This window comes from Callionymus lyra, chromosome 16 (assembly GCF_982586985.1).
Source record: "Callionymus lyra chromosome 16, fCalLyr1.hap1.1, whole genome shotgun sequence".
Taxonomy (NCBI): domain Eukaryota; kingdom Metazoa; phylum Chordata; class Actinopteri; order Syngnathiformes; family Callionymidae; genus Callionymus; species Callionymus lyra.
The window spans coordinates 19,280,236-19,300,636 of NC_141833.1; the positions used below are offsets into that span (position 1 = coordinate 19,280,236).

Genomic DNA, 20,401 nt, shown 5'->3' on the forward strand with positions numbered 1-20,401 from the left:
TCTCTATCCATCCATCCATCTATCTCTCCATCCATCCATCCATCCCCCTCTCTTGCTCTCCATCCATCTATCATCCCCCCTCTCTCTATCCATCCATCCGTCAGTCCATCCATCCCCATCTCTCGCCATCCTTTCATCCCCCCTCTCATCCATCCATCCATCCATCCATCCATCCATCCATCCATCCATCCATCCATCCATCCATCCATCCATCCATCCATCCATCCATCCATCCATCCATCCATCCATCCATCCATCCATCCATCCATCCATCCATCCATCCATCCATCCATTCCCCTCTCTATTCATCCACCCCCCTCTCTCTCCATCCATCCATCCATCCATCCATCCATCCATCCATCCATCCATCCATCCATCCATCCATCCTTCCTTCCATCCATCCATCCATCCATCCATCCATCCATCCATCCATCCATCCATCCATCCATCCATCCATCCATCCATCCATCCATCCATCCATCCATTCCCCTCTCTATTCATCCACCCCCCTCTCTCTCCATCCATCCATCCATCCATCCATCCATCCATCCATCCATCCATCCATCCATCCATCCTTCCATCCATCCATCCATCCATCCATCCATCCATCCATCCATCCATCCATCCATCCATCCATCCATCCATCCATCCATCCATCCATCCATCCATCCATCCATCCATCCATCCATCCATCCATCCATCCATTGATGAAGCATCACAACATAACTTTCAACACAACATTGTGTGTGTGTTCAGTGACGACTGTGAGGTTGATCTTTCCTCCAGTGTCGCCCAATATTTGTCTAATCTCGTTAAAATCCGCCGCCATCTCTGTTTTTAATGAGGCTCCGGAAAATGTCACGACTGGTAATTACATCCTCGACATTCTCGTGAAGTCGTTCGTCAAACTGGAGACTCAACGTGTGTCTGGTGTGTGTCGACACACACCCTCACGCCTCCTCAATAAACACAACAATAGTTAATATACTTACAGACATATTTCTACTAGTTTGAAATATCTTAACTATTTTTATCCTTTTATTTCAATGAACACTTTATTTTTTTGTTTTTCTTTTCTCTTCATTTTTGGCTTCACTGTGTTTATTCTTGTAGCAAAAAAGGAACTAATTACACACATCAATTAATAGATTTTTTCTTTTCTTCTTTTCTTTCAATAGTCAAATATTCTGGTTTATTTCCTAACATTTTGTTTGTATTCTACCAGATGTTCTTACTATTTAAAAAATATATTATTTAATAATTAAATATGTATAAATGTCATATCAATTTTAAATCTATTAATTTGTTTATGTTTCTTTCTTGTATTTAAACCAAAATGTTCATAAGTGCGATTTATTTGAATATTTATCATCTACTTTTTTTCATTTCAATTTTGGGTTTAGTGTGTTTTTTTTTTTACTTTTATAGGAAAAACATAAATAAACATAAATTAGAATTAATGTTTTCAAAATAATCAAAATGAGTTTTTTTTTTACTTTTGCTTAGTACATTTTTTATATTTAACTAGATTTTATACTAGTTTTAAAAATGAATTATTTAAGCTGTTTTATTATTAAATACTTGTGCATTTTACGATAAAAAACAAACCATATGAGTGTCAAACTAAACTATTTTTTAAATGTGGTGTTTCTTTACTTATATCCAATTTAAAATGTTAATAAATACTATTGATTGTATTCATTATTACTTTCATAGTCGTTTTCTTTTTAATTTAAAAGGGTACATATTAAGTACATTTTAAGTACATATAAAGATAATTATTTTCAAAAACTATTTTTTTAATTGAACATGGTTTTCTTCACTTTTTTAAAACAATACAATAATAAATTAATTACTTATTGAATAAAAAACACATTAATTGGTAGATTTCGTATCTTAAAATAATCTAAAAATATTATTTTTTGTCAAATAAAATACAACATATAACAAAAGAAATACACTTGATTTTCTTTACTTTTTAAAAACATGTAGTTATTCAGTATTTATGTGTCATTGATGAACATCTTCTTCTACCAAAGGCTGATCTCCATTCATCAGGTGTGAGTCTGAGGCTCCAGCAGCACAAACTCAGTACCAATTACTCGGCGTCAACAACATGTGCTCAGGAATTCCGCAGTGACCCGGCGACAGGTCCAGGAGGACAGGTCCAGGAGGACAGGTCCAGGAGGACAGGTCCAGCAGGACACGTCCAGCAGCTCTAATGGGCGACGGCGGCGGCAGAATAATGCCATTAGTCGCCCGGCTGCTCCTTCGCCGAGTCGTCACGGCGACGGGGAGGCAGTCGGCCCGCATTAGGAAGCCAGCCGGCGTGGACCTGCCGAGGCTCCCGGGACAGATGGTCGCCCTACGCCGACCTCTGCGGCAGCAGCTCCCCAAACTCCCGCTAATCCAAGATTCAAGTGTTGGTGTCAAACATCACCTGGAGCGAACCGGCTGATCCCGGAGCTGTAGCCGCGCAAATCTGGGGATTCTTTTGACGGATCTGATCCTTCGGCTGCCGAGCACTCGGGTCCGGTTAACTACCTGGTCACGAAGGTGTTTCTAAGTTATACACGCAGAAACTACAATATCTTTTTAAGTTTTTGTTCATCCACGATGCAGGAAGAAAAGATTCTGTCGCTCCTTCTTGACTAAATAATGACTGTTTTATTAAGTGTTTATAAGTAAGTAAGTAAGTGATTTTTATTTGTATAGCGCTTTTCCAGACCAGGGTCACAAAGCGCTTAAACAATCAAAATATTCAATAAAGTATATACTTTAAAGATCAAGATAAAACTGATAACACAACAGGAGTTCCAGAAAATCAAGGAAAATCCTGAACAAATAAAAACTCCTTACACTACTTCTGCACGTTTCCATGTGTACTAATGTTCATTTTGTTAATATATGTATCATTATTTTATCCATTATTGTGCCTATTTTTTATAAATATACACAATTATTTTCTATTTATTAAAATAATATTTTATATGTGTAAATATCTCTTGATATAATGAATTTGTAGTAATTTTTGTGAACATTGGTCTGTAGCGATACACTAATCTCACAATAAGATACACAAATCTATTTTTTTTCCCTATAAAAAATGAATTCAAGTGTCAATTTTTGTATATTAACATCATTAAAGGTCAACTAATGTCAAACTCCAACTCTCCTGACATGTAGTAAATGTTCTTCTTCTCCAAGACGCAGTAAGTTCCTCATCATGACCATGTTTTAAACGTATTACTTTATAAAGTTGCTCTGAAATCTGGGCGAACGAGAGGTTACGAGAGTCCATTATGACGTAATAATAATGCCTTCACTCCTCCTCCAGCCAGCTGTAATCACGCCCCGCTTTGTTTATACAACGAGTCCCTCAGAGGTGGAGACTTCCGGGGATGGATGACGGGCGCGGCGGGACTCGAACCGGCGCCGGCAGGAGATCGGGGCGACATATGAAGTGGGTTCAAGTGAGCAGATGTTGACCCAGCAGCCAGTGGTTCTGATGAACAGCTGCGTGGGTTCTGACTCCTTCACTGGAGGACCAGCAGCAGATGCTGAGCAGCACCGAGAGGACGTCTGTCACAAGTTCAATTCCTGCTGTGAGAGTTTGCATTTGTTTTTTTGTTTTTTTGTGTGTTTAAATTACGCTGTGTTTTTGTTGTGTTATTGTGTCTTTTTTTTCAAGTTTTATTTACTTAAAATCCTGTATCTTTTTTTTCATATCAAAACATGTGTTTACAAATACATATATTTTTGTTCATATTTTATTAAATAAATTGTAGCAATAATGCTTTTTTATACATGCATAATAGTGTTTTTTAAAATATACTTATTTTTCTATATATTTTATCTTAGTGTATTTTAAGATATTTAGCTTCGTAACAGGCTCTTTATTCTCTCTTTATATATATTTATCTGAAATTTTTCAACTTATATATTATATATATAAATTATATATTTTCAATATTTTTGGATCATTGAATATGTTTTTATTCAATTGTTTTTTTTAATCTTATTTTCTCTTTCAGTGACACATTGTTACTAGTTTACTTTTTATTATTTGGCCTTTTTTCACCACGTTAGCACAACTTAGCGTATTAGCATGATTAGCGTTAGCAACAAGCGATAGTTTAACGACACCATCCAGCAACAGCAGATCACATGACCCAAACCAGCTGACCAATCGAGAGCCGGACGTGCTGCCGACAGGTCATCCCTCCACTGCTCGCCGCTCGCCGCGCTCGGGTCAATAGTGAGAGCCGCCATTTTGTTCCGCTCTCAGATTAGCGGCTGATAAGTCCTCGGCCTCCGGTCGTCACGGCGGCTCGTTAAGACGCGACGTCGTCTAATTACAGCCTCGCCAGGAATTGATCCTTTCGTCGCACGAGGAGTGAGACCAGGAACTAGAGCCAGATTTAGCTTGTTAGCGCTGACGCGGCTAATATGTTTCTTTGCTTAGAAGACATTTTTGTAGTTCCTTGTAGATCCAAATATTCTACCTCAAGTTTTCTTCTCAAGACATTATTGTTGTTCTTATGGATGGATGGATGGATGGATGGATGGATGGATGGATGGATGGATGGATGGATGGATGGATGGATGGATGGATGGATGGATGGATGGATGGATGGATGGATGGATGGATGGATGGATGGATGGATGGATGGATGGATGGATGGATGGATGGATGGATGGATGGATGGATGGATGGATGGATGGATGGATGGATGGATGGATGGATGGATGGATGGATGGATGGATGGATGGATGGATGGATGGATGGATGGATGGATGGATGGATGGATGGATGGATGGATGGATGGATGGATGGATGGATGGATATATGGTTGGATGGATGGATGGATGGATGGATGGATGGATGGATGGATGGATGGATGGATGGATGGATGGATGGATGGATGGATGGTTGGATGGATGGATGGATGGATGGATGGATGGATGGATGGATGGATGGATGGATGGATGGATGGATGGATGGATGGATGGATGGATATATGGTTGGATGGATGGATGGATGGATGGATGGATGGATGGATGGATGGATGGATGGATGGATGGATGGATGGATGGATGGATGGATGGATGGATGGATGGATGGATGGATGGATGGATGGATGGATGGATGGATGGATGGATGGAAGAATGGATGGATATATGGTTGGATGGATGATGGAAGAATGGATGGATATATGGTTGGATGGATGGATAGACTTCATGAATAAATTGGGTTTCCATTTCACAGAGAACAAATTGCAAATAAAAAGTGATGACAAAATGAAATATAAAGAACAAAGATCAAAGGAAATAACGCAACAAAAATAAAACAATACAAAGATAAGAGATAAGAGAAGAAAATAAAGTTAAAAGAAGATTAATTCAGGTTACTTTTCTATTTAAGTAAGTAATGTGTCTTTTCTTGAAATTTGTTTTTTTTTGTAGTTCCTGAAAGATAATTTTCCATGTCAGGTTCCTTTTATTAAATTATACCTTTTGTTCCCTTTGATAAAATCATTTTTCATAAGGTTCATCTGTGATGTCATGTTGGTGTTTTTTTTTTATTTTTATTTTATATCCCATGTAGAACAAATTTTTTTCCACGTCAAGTTTCTTTTCTTAAAGTACATTTTTGTAGTTCATGTAGATGAAATGTTCTTTCACGTGAAAATTATTTTCTTTTCCTAAAATACATTTTCTTTGGTTTCCATATATAAACTTTTTTCATATCAACCAGTTTTATTTTTAATGAAGACATTTTTCAGTTTTATTAAAAAATGTCAACTTTTTTTTTTACACGTTAATTTTTTCAATTTTAGTTGTTGTTTTTAACTGTAAGTAAGTAAGTAATAGTCATTTGTACCATGATTTGAGTTTTTCATTTTGTTCCGACTGGGTTTAATAAAAACTCGCTAAAAAAAAAAAAATCAGCATTTCCTGTCGCGCTCGAGACATGACGAGACTACAAAATAAAAGTCTGGACATCAGGAGTGACGCGTCTCTGGAGTTTTATTTTTGGAACAACCTTCCAACTTGAGTGGATTTTTGGGCGAACGCACAAATGTGATTGAACACTGGAGCGATGATCAGAGATGATCAAGCATTCACTCTCCTCATGTCGAGGGGGAGGAGGGGGAGGAGGGGGAGGAGGGTGAGGGTGAGGAGGGGGAGGAGGGGGAGGAGGGTGAGGAGGGGGAGGAGGGGGAGGAGGGGTGAGGAGGGTGAGGAGGGGGAGGAGGGGGAGGAGGGGTGAGGAGGGTGAGTAGGCTGAGGAGGGTGAGGAGGGTGAGGAGGGGTGAGGAGGGTGAGGAGGGTGAGGAGGGGGAGGAGGGGGAGGAGGGGTGAGGAGGGTGAGGAGGGTGAGGAGGATGAGGAGGATGAGGAGGGGTGAGGAGGGTGAGGAGGGTGAGGAGGGTGAGGAGGATGAGGAGGGAGGAGGGTGAGGAGGGGTGAGGGGGTGAGGAAGATGAGGAAGGTGAGGAGGGTGAGGAGGATGAGGAGGGTGAGGAGGGTGAGGAGGGGTGAGGAGGGTGAGGAGGTGTGAGGATGGTTAGGAGGATGAGGGTGAGGAGGGGTGAGGAGGGTGAGGAGGTGTGAGGATGGTTAGGAGGATGAGGGTGAGGAGGGTGAGGAGGGTGAGGAGGAGGAGGAGGAGGAGGGTGAGAAGGGTGAGGGAGGTGAGGAGGGTGAGGAGGGGTGAGGGGGTGAGGAGGGTGAGGAGGGTGAGGAGGGTGAGGGTGAGGAGGGTGAGGAGGAGGAGGGTGAGAAGGGTGAGGGAGGTGAGGAGGGTGAGGAGGGGTGAGGGGGTGAGGAGGGTGAGGAGGGTGAGGAGGGTGAGGAGGGTGAGGGAGGAGGAGGATGAGGAGGGAGGAGGGAGGAGGGAGGTGTGTCCGACTATTGAAGGCTCATAATCCACAGAATGGTGGTCAGTCTCCCGGCGAGTGAATCTGAAACACGCGTTTAAGCAGGATTTACGATGGAGGCACTCGACGAGGAGGTTAAGCACTTGTTTTACGACTGCGGCGATAAGACCAGATATCAGTGTCTTTTTAAGGTGAAGCTCTGACGACTCAGACTCCTTTCTGCTCCTCGTTCGCCGGGAAATCCTCCAAACAGAAGGAAAACGATGGAGCCAAGAATCAGAGCTAACTCGCTAATGTAGATTAAAAAAGTGTCGACAAAAACAAAAAACAGATAGTGGGTGTGACAGGGCGACGACTCGTTCAGTTGTGTTACTCTCTTTGAGTTGTGTTGTATTGTGGGTTCATATGTAATGCTATCTGTTGTATATCTGCTTCCTTCTATGTAAACGATGTGTTGCTTTGTCATGCGGCTAGTTCTACTTCATTTGGTGCTCGCCCTCTAACCTATTGGTTTACCCCCGAGGTTCATAGAACCTGAGATTATGATCATAACTCAGGAGTTCTTTGTGTTGTGATGTTTGTCACATGGAAAATACTTTCACTTACACAAGTACACTAATTAACATTTACACACACAATGTGTTGATGTGTTCATCACAATATAATCAGATATAATGTTTATAAAGCTAGCTCTTCGTTGTTGTTGTTGTTACAATGCACTTGTGTATTATGTGGTTTGTAGTCATCTTCTCTTTAATTTGGATGACTTTGCGTGTTGTTGAGCGAGTATTGTGTAGTTTGCAATTGGAATTGTGTGTGTTCATTTTTTACAAATATGCTTTGTTTTGCCAGCTATTCAGTTTTCATTTTTTTGTTACTTGTTGTTCTTTTTGGTTGTGATAACGTTTTGTGTGCTTGATAAAGTTGTGTAGTTTTCCTTATAAATTGTGTGTAATTTGTTTGGCCAATATGATTTGTTTTGTTTGCTTTGTCATGTTAGCTCTTCGTTGTCGTTGTTCAAATGCAGTTGTGTATTATGTTATTATCTTCTTTTCAATTGTGACGACACTATGTGTTCTTGATCAAGTATTGTGTAGTTTTCGATAGGAATTGTGTGGATTTCCAACCCATATGACCAAAAAGACAAACCAAGGGTCACTAGCTAGTATTGCTAAGCTTACCAAGCCAAAAGACAAACTAAGGGTCAATAGCTAGCATTGGTAAGCTAACCGAATTAAAAGACAAACTAAGGGTCACTAGCTAGCATTGCTAGGCTAACCGAATTAAAAGACAAATAAGGGTTACTAGCTAGCATTGCTAAGCTAACCGAGCTACAAGACAAACTAAGGGTCACAAGCTAGCATTGCTAAGCTAACAGATTTAAAAGACAAACTAAGGGTCACTAACTAGCATTGCTAAGCTTACCGAGCTAAAAGACAAACTAAGGGTCACAAGCTAGCATTGCTAAGCTTACCGGGCTAAAAGACAAACTAAGGGTCACTAGCTAGCATTGCTAAGCTAACCTAACTACAAGACAAACTAAGGGTCAATAGCTAGCGTTGCTAAGCTTACCAGGCTAAACGACAAACTAAGGGTCACTAGCTCGCATTGCTAAGCTAACCAAGCTACAAGACAAACCAAGGGTCACTAGCTGGCATTGCTAAGCTTACTGAGCTAAAATACAAACTAAGGGTCACTAGCTAGCATTGCAAAGCTAACCAAACTACAAGACAAATTAAGGATCACTTGCTAGCATTGCTTAGCTAACCGAATTAAAAGACAAACTAAGGGTCACTAGCTGGCATAGCTAAGCTAACCGAGCTAAAAGACAAACTTAGGGTCACTAGCTAGCATTGCTAAGCTAACCAAACTACAAGACAAATAAAGGATCACTAGCTTGCATTGCTAAGCTAACCGAATTAAAAGATAAACTAAGGGTCACTAGCTAGCATTGCTAAGCTAACCCAGCTAAAAAACAACCCAAGGGTCACATTGTGTTATCTCTCCCTCTCTTTCGGTTTAATAAAAAAGGGTAAAAAAAGCAGAATATTAACCGCCGCAGCCCTCGGAATGACATTCAGCCGTTTGCTTTTCAGAGCCTCAGGGAGCGTCGGTAAATTTTTTCCCCGAGTCCGCGAGCGAGCGCCGCTGATACACTCAAGCCCCGAGACTTTATCTCCCTCTTCAGTGTCGGCGCTCGGCCATTCTCGCATGATTGACAGCGCTCGATCCGGACAGCCGGGATTAAACCTATCAATCACGTAAAGCTCGGAGACAAAGAAGCAAAGAGGAAAAAAAAAAAAGAAAGAGAAGGAGGCAGTAAATTCAATGGAGAGCGCGGGGAGAAAATTGAGGTGAAGAAATATAGAAGGCCATTAGCCGACTACAGGGCTGCGGGAAAGTGAGGCCTTGCAGGATTTAGTTTCACAAGAGTCCATAAATTGTTATCAAATGACTGCAGGAGTCAAATATCGAGGAGGTTACAGTAAAACCACGTGTGCGTCGCCTTTGTCGTCTTTAAGGCTCAAGGACACGCAAACACACAATTCTTCTCGATTAGCCATAAACAAGCGGCGACGCCTCGGAGGACGAGCTCGCGGCACTTCCTGTTTGTCGACGCACACAACCGTTGTCCCACTTCGGTCGCACACAAAGAAGAAACCCGAGAGGTTTTCAGTGGCCGCACAACTGTTGTGTAGTAACCTTTCTTTTTTTTTTTTTAGTGTCACTTTTTTTGCTTTCATTCTGTCGTGGGTCGCTTTGTGTCGCGAGATCATTGTTGTCGCACAATGTAGTTGTGTATTATGTTGATTTGTTTGCTTCTTTGTTGGTTGTTGTGTGTCCTCGATCGAGTGCTGTGTAGTTTGCTGCAAGAGTTGTGAGTGTTTTCACCTGTAGGATTTGTTTTTGTGTGATGCTAGTTTTTCGCTGTTGTTGTTGTTGTTACAATGCAGTTGTGATGACGTTGTGTGTTCTTGGTCTGGCAATGTGTAGTTTTATAAAGGAATTGTGTGTTTTTTTTATTTTTATCATTTGTGTCATTGTTGTTGTTGTTACAATGCAGTTGTGATGACGTTGTATGTTCTTGGTCTGGCATTGTGTAGTTTTATAAAGGAATTGTGTGGTTTTTTTTTTTAATCATTTGTGTCATTGTTGTTGTTGTTACGATGCAGCTTTGATGATGTTGTGTGTTGTTGTTAGATTACTGTGTAGTTTTGGTAGGAATTGTGGTGTTTTTTGTTTTTTACCAATATGCGTTGTGTTTTTTTGCTTTGTTATGCCAACTCATTGTTGTTGTTGTTGTTGTTACAATGCAGTTGTGTACTATGTTGTGTTGTACTCTTCTTCTTGGTTGTGATAACGTTGTGTGTGCTTGATCGAGATGTGTAGTTTTCTGCAGAAATTGTGTGGGTTTTTTGATGATGATTAGTGTTGCTTGCTTTGTGATGCTAGCTCTTCATTGTCATCACTGCAGTTGTGTATTATGTTGTTTGTAGTTATCCTATCTCTAATTTGTATCACTTTGTGTGTTGTTGATGGTATTGTGTAGTTTGTAGGAATTATGAGTGTTTTAGTTTTTTTACCAATATTTGTGATGCCATCCCTGTTGTTACAATGCAATTGTGTTTTGTGTTGAGTTGTTTTGTTATTTCTGGTTGTGATAACGTTGTGTGTGCTTTATCAAGTTGTGTAGTTTTCCATAGAAATGTTTTTTTTTTACCAATATGATTTGTTTTCTTTAGTGTGATTATTGTGTGTTCTTGATCAAGTATTGTGTAGGAATCGTGTGGTTTTCTTACCCATATTATTTGTTTTGTATAATGCTGGCTTGTTGTTGTTGTACGTTTTATGTTTTTACAATGCAGTTGTGATGACATTGTGTACGTGTACTTAATCGAGTTGTGTAGTTGTCTGTAGAAATTGTGCAGGTTTGCTTTGTGCATTTTATGTTGTGTATAAAATTTTGTTTTCTTTGCGATTCTAGTTCTTCGTTGGTGTAACAAGCTAGTTGTGTATAATTGTTACGGGTCTTCTTTTTAATTGTGATGACGTTGTGTGTTTTCGATCGAGTATTGTGTAGTTTTCTATAGTAATTGTAGAGGTTTGCTTTGTGTTGTTTGCATTTTATGTTGTGTATTTATGTTTTGGGGAATTGTGGAATTCATTTCATTGAGCTTTGCTTAGTAATTGTGTTGTTTTTCTTTGAGTGATGTATTTAATTGAAGTCATGGTTGCAAATCCTGTTGTGTAGTTGTTTTTTTTTGCTGGGGTTTAGTGTTGTTTGCATTTGCTGTTGTGTTGTTCAACTCAAAAATGGTTAAATGGATTAATATATACACAAAAAAATGGGGAAAGTGTTATGTTGAAATATAAATTAATGATAAATACATATGTTAGTGAGATATTAGAACCATTTGTACATGATCTTACTTTGACCTTTGGCTCAAAATCCAAGAACATTCAATAAAAAAGACAAAAACCAGAGTTTTTCGACTCACGTTTGATGGTGAGCTCGCCGTAGTTGGACACGCCCACGCCTTTGTCCGAGTGCACGATGCATCGGTAGCGTCCCGAGTCGCCCTTGGTGGTGTTCTCCACGTCGAACGTTCCGATGAAGCGACGGTTGTTCCAGGGTTTGGTGGCCTTCATCGGAGCCTCGCGGCCTCCCATGCCCTGTTCCGGGAACACAACGGGCGAGACTCGCGTCATTTTCTCTCGAAAAAAGCAACTCGACCTTGTGCTCGTTCAGACACGAACTCGTTGTTTGTGTTGCTTCCAGTCCCTCGGTGGCGACAACATCCATCACGCACACACACACACGGACACACACACAGCGGCGGTCTCTCCCCAGCTGTCGGCCCCTCACAGCAGGCAGATGGGGGACATTTGTTCATTAGAAATATTTCTTCATTAGCGACGACGGGGGATTTCACTTAATGTTTGTTTTTGCGGCTCGGGTGCTAATGAGGAAGTGTTTGTTAAAATGATGGAGTACCTGGCGCCGGACCTTTTCGCCCGCCGACGCGCTCGCAACCCATCACCCGTGTGACGGCGCCGGAGCAAGGTCGGGTTCCCTTCAGAGTCTCCCGAACAAACTCTAATCCTCCGCCTCCTCCTCCTCGCACAAAAGACGCCACTCCGATGTGCCAGGCAGGTTAATCTCAAACTAAAGAGGCACAATGGAGCAATTTCCAGAAAAGGGCGACGCTCGAATTTTCGGATTTCACAGCGAATTATTAAAGTCGTGACGGGTTGTTTTTTTTTTGAGAGCGGGTTTTTTGAGGCAGGGACCAAGGTCTTAAGAGCCTGAGCTAAGAACTTTACGGACTGATCCCCCATGACAAGCATCCCAGATCCAAAGGAGAATCCAGAACTATCCCCATTTTCACCTCCTCTTCCACACCCACTGCTCTCTAATGTGATTTTTCGTAACTTTATAAGCAAAGTTAAAGGTCAACTGACATATAAATTCTCCAGACATGTTTGAAATGTTTAAAATCTTTCTCTCCAAGACGCAGTGAGTTCCTCATCATGACCATGTTTTCAACTTATTACTTTACAAAGTTGCTCTGAAATCTGGGCGAACGAGAGGTTACGAGAGTCCATCATGAAGTAATAATGGCTTCACTCCTCCTCCAGCCAGCTGTAATCACGCCCCGCTTTGTTCATACAATGAGTCCCTCGGCGGTGGAGACTTCCAGGGATCGATGACACGCGGTGAAAAAAACCTAATGTTTGACCAATCACAGCAGAGTGGGCGTGGTTACGGCCAACACGATGTTCATCTCCAGGAAGTGGGCGGGGCTTAAGATCATTTTCTAATGTCAATATTTTAATGAAAAGGTCGTTTTGTACAAACACACACTGATGATACAATAGTGTCACACGTCTATTTAACACACACTTACACCACCACATGAGATCGTTCTATCACAAAGAATTATCCGAGCTCGTCGATCTCACCTGGAGCCAGAGGCGGAAATTGTCCCTCTTGCGTCCGTTGACGGTGCAGTGGAAGGACGCCGTCTGCCCGGCGTTGACCTCCACGCCTTTGATGGTCAGGAAATGAGGAGTGTTCACTGAGAGAGGAAGAGAGAGATCGATTATTAATCCATCATGTCCTGCTACCGACACCACACCAGCTTCTACTGAGGATCAAGTCCAGAAGAACAGAATATCTCATGGTTACGATTGAGATCTTGACTCAACATTAACGTGGAGTCGGCAACTGAGGTCAAGAAAAGAGTTCACGATGGAGTGGTTTGACAGGAAGTGACTCAAACTCATGGACTTGTTAAGACGACACATGAATGAAATCATCGTCCATTTTTATTCGAGGCACTCGACTAGATTCACTTAGATTCGTGAGATGTTTTCTTCCAAATAGATGTTTTTTAAGACAGGAAGCAGTGAGTCCTACACGTGTAGATGAGTCGGAGGATGTAGTTCCGACTCAAGAACTGGACAGGAAGTGTGTGAAACGAAGAGTGAAAAGTAGAAAACAACGGAAATATCTTTATAATAATCTTTTTAAACCTATTTTCTAACTGGTTTCCTTCTGGTGACAGACGTTCGCATGAGTGCGAGTTCGAGTGTCTCTGGATCATCACCACGTTCAGACAGTAGAGATGCAAGAGTTCGCAATGGAGTGGTTTGACAGGAAGTGACTCAAACTCATGGACTTGTTAAGAGGACACGAGAATGAAATCATCGTCCATTTTTAGTCGAGGCACTCTTGGTGGACAGGAAGTGATTTAGATTCGTGAGATTTTTTCTGCCAAATAGACGTTTTTTTAGACAGGAAGCAGTGAGTCCTACACGTGTAGATGAGTCATAGGATGTAGTTTCGACTCAAGAACTGGACAGGAAGTGTGTGAAACGAAGATAGAAAAGTAGAAAACAACAGAAATATCTTTATTATAATCTTTTTAAACCTATTTTCTAACTGGTTTCCTTCTGGTGACAGACGTTCGCATGAGTGCGAGTTCGAGTGTCTCTGGATCATCACCACGTTCAGACAGTAGAGATGCAAGAGTTGACAATGGAGTGGTTTGACAGGAAGTGACTCAAACTCATGGACTTGTTAAGAGGACACATGAATGAAATCATCAGCCATTTTTAGTCGAGGCACTCTTGGTGGAGAGGAAGTGATTTAGATTCGTGAGATGTTTTCTTCCAAATAGACGTTTGTTAAGACAGGAAGCAGTGAGTCCTACACGTGTAGATGAGTCGGAGGATGTAGTTCCGACTCAAGAACTGGACAGGAAGTGTGTGAAATGAAGATAGAAAAGTAGAAAACAACGGAAATATCTTTATAATAAGCTTTTTAAACCTATTTTCCAACTGGTTTCCTTCTGGTGACAGACGTTCGCATGAGTGTGAGCTTGGGCGCCGCTTCCTCTCGATCATCACCACGTTCAGACAGTAGAGATGCAGCAAAAAAAAAAAGATTTTCTTTTTCAAAAGTAAGAAATATGTTCTGGGCTAAATGGCCACTTTGTGCCGGGATCTAATGTAAAACTGGATGTTTCAGCGAAGTAGCCTTGAACGGCTGCTGCACTTTATTTCCTCTCTGGATTCGCCCGAAGGTCAGATCCATTTAGCGAGCCGGCGTCCACCTTAAATCCTTCAAAACGAGGCACCGGAGGCAGTCGCTTCACTTTACCCCCCCAAAAAAACTCTCCCTCGCTCTTGTCTTCATCTGCGACGAGATCACTTCTCCCCCAAAAAAAAAACATTATTCCTGCTTCCTCGCTCATTACCATCCACATCGAGAACGTTCCTGATTAGTCCGACTCGTCTAACGTGGAGAAATAGGGCAACTCAAGCGAGCGACCTTGATAGCAAACACTCAAATCTCTCAAGACCAGGAATAAAAAAAAAAAAAGCTAATTCTATCACTTTCATCATTAAAACTTGGATTTTTATGAGCGAGGTGGCAATTAAACTTCCGCAGGGGCCACACGGGGAACCGGCACTGTTGTGGGGTCACAGTGGAAGAAAATGTAAATTACACATTCAAATGAAGATAAAAGTTATTGGATACGGTTCCTTAAATACAATATTATGAGAGACTGTCCGGAGGCTGGACTGGGAACCATCAACGGGATAAACCAGGGGCCTTTTTGGGTCCATATTAGATACAGTGACGGTCATGAGGGACAATACGGATGGAACTAAGAAACAAACAGTTTGAGGGAAAGATAAATATTAACAAAAGTAAGTAAGTAAGTAAGTAATATTTATTTATATAGCGCTTTTCCAGACCAGGGTCACAAAGCGCTTTAACAATCAAAACAAAACTCAAAAAAGTATATACTTTAAAGATCAAGATAATACTGAGAACAACACAGGAGTTCCAGAAAATCAAGGAAAAGCCTGAACAAATAGAAACGTCTTAAGATGTTTCTTGAAGGAGTCAGTAGATCATCAAACACAAAGAGAGAGAAGATCGTTCCAAAGCTTAGGAGCAACAGCCTGAAAAGATTTCTCTCCTCTGGTCCTGAGTCGTGTGCATGGAACCATAAGTAGATTTTGATCCACAGACCTCAGAGCCCGAGCTGGGGTGTAAGGCTGGATCAGATCAGTGATGTAAGGAGGAGTCTGACCATGAATAGATCTGAAAGTAAGAACCAGAATTTTAAAGTTGATCCTGAAAGAAACTGGAAGCCAGTGAAGAGTTTTAAGGATCGGAGAAATGTGAGTTCTTCTACTAGAGCGGGTCAGAATTCTCGCTGCAGAGTTCTGAATCAACTGCAAACGAGACAGATCCTTCTTGTTAAGACATGAAAACAAACTGTTACAATAGTCCAGACGAGAAGAAACAAACGCATGGATTACAAGATCCAGATCATGTTCTGACAACATTTTCCTAAGTTTAGAGATTTTTCTCAGTTGAAGGAAACAGTTTCTGGTTAGTTTTCTGCTGTGTCGAACAAGAGACATGTCTTTATCAAATACAACACCCAGGTTTCTCAGGCTCAGTTTGACAGACTGACCTAAGTCACCCAAACTTCACACATATGGGACGAGACGAGCACGAGCTGGAAACAAACCTTCCTGCTGTTAGATTGTCGCCCTGCCAACGACACAACTGTGTCTCCAGAAACCAATTGTCTCCCTAATATTGTGAGGAAGCACTTGTGTTGGTTGGACGTCTATAGACCGTGAGTCTATGACGATTAATCCAACTTGTGTCACAACCCGATGTCCTGTATCAACACACGTCTAGAGCCACCATCTCTTCTGCCACCGATGGCTGGAAAAAAAATGTCGACACATTCCGGCATCGACTACTTTGATTCTCTCGGATACTTTCAGCACCTTTCGGCCCGAAGGAATCCATCCCATCGACGGAACATTTGTGGGATTTCGGACAGTTAGCGGGTCATTAGCGTCTGGCGATCCCGAGGCTTGCGACTTCATCCGAGCGGCGGCAGGAATCGATTAATGAAAAGCTGCGCCGTATTGATCCGGGGCTTTTAATTGCTCAATGCTTTTTAGCTTCTCGGGGGCCTCCGGACGTGAAGAGCCCGGAGAGGCTGCCAAGGCTCAAGTGGAGAAGATACATAAATATGTTTGTGATGACAAGGACCGGTTGGCTCTGAAGTGGCTGAGGAGACGCAACATCTGAGCGGTTGAGTGCCAATCTCTGGAGAGCAAACAGATGTAAAGCAGTCGTTTGCTAATTCTGTTGAAACCCTGCAGAAGCTCATGGTCCACATCCAGGAACCGGATTCTCCAAAGGACGCGACACTCTCTCTATTAAAAAAAATAAAGTTCTAGATGAAGTGTCGTCGTCTTATCCCTCGTTTGCAGGCCCCGAGTACAGATTTAACGGCAGCTATAACCGTACGTCCTGCGACCGACGGGTCGTAAATCCTGACGTGGTCAGAAAGGTGGACTTCCAGATTGGGGCGTCGTCTTTTGAAGGCCCTTTTGTTTGACGAGCAGGCCTTGAAGAGGACAACAAAACAGGTATTTGGGAGGGTGTCATGGGAAGGACAATGACAGTTTGATGGTATTCTTTTATGGTTGCGGGGTGGGGGTGGGGGGGGTGATGGACTGAGGTAGATGGTTAGGGGTGGAGGGGGTTAGGACTTACTGCACTGGTGTCCCTGGACGACGACGTCCCTGATGGCCAGCAAGCCGCGCTGCCCCGAGGTTACGGCTTCAAACACAATCTGAAGAGGAGAGAGACAAGTCGTAAAAAAAAAAAAACAACGATGAATGAACCCGGGGTCTTGGGGTGATGGTGGGTTTTCGACGCCGTTGTTGCAATGTGTCATCGTTTGAACGAGAGGCGAGCGCGACCGCTTCGCTCGCCTCGGCAATTTGCGACAAACTAATATTGTCACGACCATTTGTTATGCTTGATGCAGGAAGTGGAATTTACCAACGTTTTCTCTTGACGTTTCTACCTCAACTGGATGTTCTGTTTACTCGCTAGTAGAACATGTTTTATTCTGAAAGATGACTTTTTAGTTTGTTTGTTCACGGCCAAATGTATATTTATTTTTATCTGCTACCAGGATTTTTTCAGAGCGTAGGGGGAACTGTGCACGGCGTGAGTACCGTAGGGGGGTCCTCCCCCAGGAAATGTGTAATTTGTAACACTCTGAAACGCTTTTTCCTGGATTTTGAGGGCCAATTTTATGTAATACAGGCAGAAAATAAAGAAAATCCCCACCTACGCCGGTTGAGAGACAGCGTTGGGGCCCAATTCACACCGTAGGCAGGGGTGTCAAACCGGTCCAGAAAAGGGCCGAGACAGTGCAGGTTTTTGTTCCAACCAGTCAAGCACACAGGAGTTAACGAATCAGGCGTCGACTTAAACAAGAAACAATCAATTGATATGAATTCAACTATATGGTTGGTTCTAAAACCTGCACCGTCTCGCCCCTTTTCTGGACCGGTTTGACACCTGTGCCGTAGGGGATCAAACCATGGCTATTGTTGGGTTTTTATACATTTTTATAGTTTTCAAAAATTTTCTTCATAAACTTTTTGGATTGGGTAATCCTAATACAAGTCAACGATAGAAACACAGTTGTTGTCACAACATCTGCTATTTTTTTTGTGCAACCTTATGCTTGTTTTAAATGTTTTCTTTTGTGTTAATGTTTATGTTTTTATTTTTTTTAATAACTTTGTTTTAATGGAATTAAACAAGGCTTTTTTTTACGTCACATTACGGTGGGGTTGAACAGTATGTTCTCAAGATGTCCGTTTTTCTCTAAATATGTCGACATTTTGTAACAACCAATATTGTAGGCGACGAGACACATCAGGGACAATTTGTTTAGTTTGAAGCAGGAAGTGAAAGACATATATTAAGATATTTTAAGAAGATTTACGTTGACATCATAGCTATGCCAACATAAAAATTCCAACAGAACCTCATGTTAAATTAATTTATTTGCTATTCTTGACTTTTTTTTATTGTTGAACACTTTTCTCAATAAAAGTGGTGCATAGAATTTTTATTCTGTCATCTTTACAACATTATTTATTGTTTTTGTTTTCTTGTTTTTCTTATTTAGCTTCAACAATGTTTTTTTCTTTTGTATAAGGGTTTATTCATTTTCGATTTTTGGGTAAAATTACCTTTTTTTCTATGGCAATAGTCATATTTATTCCATTATTGAGTGGTTATTACCTTTTTGTGTTGTTGATTTTTAAGGTTTTTGTTTTGTTTGAACAGCAGTGAGATTGAACTTTCTGTTCTTTTCACTTAAGATGTCAGTACAGTAACGTCTCCACGGTAACAACATCTTTAGGTCAACGTGGTCCCTTAAAGAGGTGCCAAACGGCCCTATGTGGCACTCTGAACAGAAAAGCTTCAAAAAACAGTTCCATTAACGGCATCATTTCAAACGACACTATAAAAATAAACGCGTAAAAAACCAAGAAAGGTGAACAATATAAATCAACCTGATGATAAACCTCGTCTTCACTGGCTTTAAGAAAAAAGAGTATTTTTCTATAAAAACTGACTAATTCATGAGAATATTTAAACAGGATGTTGAGAAAAGGGATCTTGAAGTTTGGGTCAAAATATTGAACGAACAAAGTGTTTCAAGAAGATTTAATCGAACAGTTTTATCAACTCGCAGACACGTGGACTGGAGTACGAGAAGGTCACCGCGGGGGGGGGGGGGGGGAGATCTCATTTAGCATTTTAGCAGTTGTCATGCGTTCCTGCGCTGGATTCTATTTTTAGGAACCCCGTGAGTGAAACAAATGGCTCGGAGCCACGACAAAAGGGTGTGTCCCTGCAGAATGCTACAGTTGCCGTGGGATCGAAATGGAAACAGAATGTCAGTCGGCTTCCAGAGAAGCCGGGGCGTGGTGCTCGCAACCCTCTCGCTACTACAGATGTCATTCCTTCGCGTGGAGCCGGATCTCCCGGGTAATGACATACGTCGAGGCTGGCGACACGTCCCGAGCTCCGGAATGTCGAGGCGCCGTCGGATAATAATAATACCGACGCCTCGCTCCTCCTTCCTGAAATATGTATCTGGGCCTCCAATTACGGAGTCATTACCGGCTCATTTAAAGGAAATTAAAAGGCCAAACGCTCCATATATCGCCGGCTGACAAACGAACTGGCCCCCCTTCGCTAATTGAAATCCTTTTGTTTGTGCAACAGACATCGGTCAAAGAGCCTCGCGGCCGCCGTGTAATGGATTCCCGTCGAGGCGTAATTGGCGGCGACCTGCCCGGGAGGAAGTATCCACGAGGGGGGACCGGAGACGAGGACGTCGCCGGGAAAAGTTCAACGTTCTCGTTTGTCAAGAGAGCGAGACGTGGGGGGGGGGAGGCGAGGTGTTTGGGGGGGGGGGGGGTTTTCGGCCGGCGCCGATCCCTCGGGGTCTCGGCTAAGTACGACATTACAGCTGCATTGATCCGAGCGGCATGTGTCGGACTGTAGCGAGACGGATGAGTTTGAAGCTTCTCGACATTTCTTTGAGACATAATGTCAATTCATTTCGTTAATTTAATTCTATATTCGTTCATCATTTTTTTTTACTTCATTTTAATTGCATCTTGAAATAAAAGGCATCCAAAAAAATTCCAATGTTAGTAAACTTTTTTTTTTCTTTAATTAGATTCTATTAATTGTATTAATGTATATTAATTAATTTAAAATCTGATGTTTATTTGTCTTTTATTAATCTTGTTTTTTTCTTCAAATCTTATCAAAATTTTATTTATGTTTAATATATTTCAATAAACGTTTTTCTACATGAAATATTTGTGTCATTGTGGATTTTATTAAAAAGAAAAATCGAAATTTATTTTTATTTTTAATTGTGATAATTTATTTTAGTTTTACATATATTTTTAAATCTAGTATTTTTTTCTTTTTTATCCTTTTTACTTCTTCCACAGAGTTTTCTTCTTTTTTTAGATACATTTTATAGAATTTTTTATATTTATTTCATTAAATGTATCGTTATGCAGAATAATATGTTAATAAAATGAATCAAAAGTACTTTCAAAATATTTAAGTT

At 41.4% G+C, this 20,401-nt stretch overlaps 1 protein-coding gene across 8 annotated transcripts in view; it reads right to left on the minus strand.

The window, feature by feature from the left end:
• The window catches only part of LOC148064090 (receptor-type tyrosine-protein phosphatase mu), a 221,997-nt gene that overhangs the window by 123,724 nt on the left and 77,872 nt on the right, over positions 1 to 20,401 (minus strand). For all 8 annotated transcript variants that reach the window (XM_087810893.1, XM_087810891.1, XM_087810892.1 and 5 more), the window contains exons 4-6: positions 16,990 to 17,068; positions 12,849 to 12,964; positions 11,384 to 11,558 (exon numbers count right to left, since the gene is read on the minus strand). In XM_087810893.1, the coding sequence (XP_087667019.1) occupies positions 11,384 to 11,558; positions 12,849 to 12,964; positions 16,990 to 17,068 (370 nt within the window). The remainder of the gene's footprint in view (positions 1 to 11,383; positions 11,559 to 12,848; positions 12,965 to 16,989; positions 17,069 to 20,401) is intronic.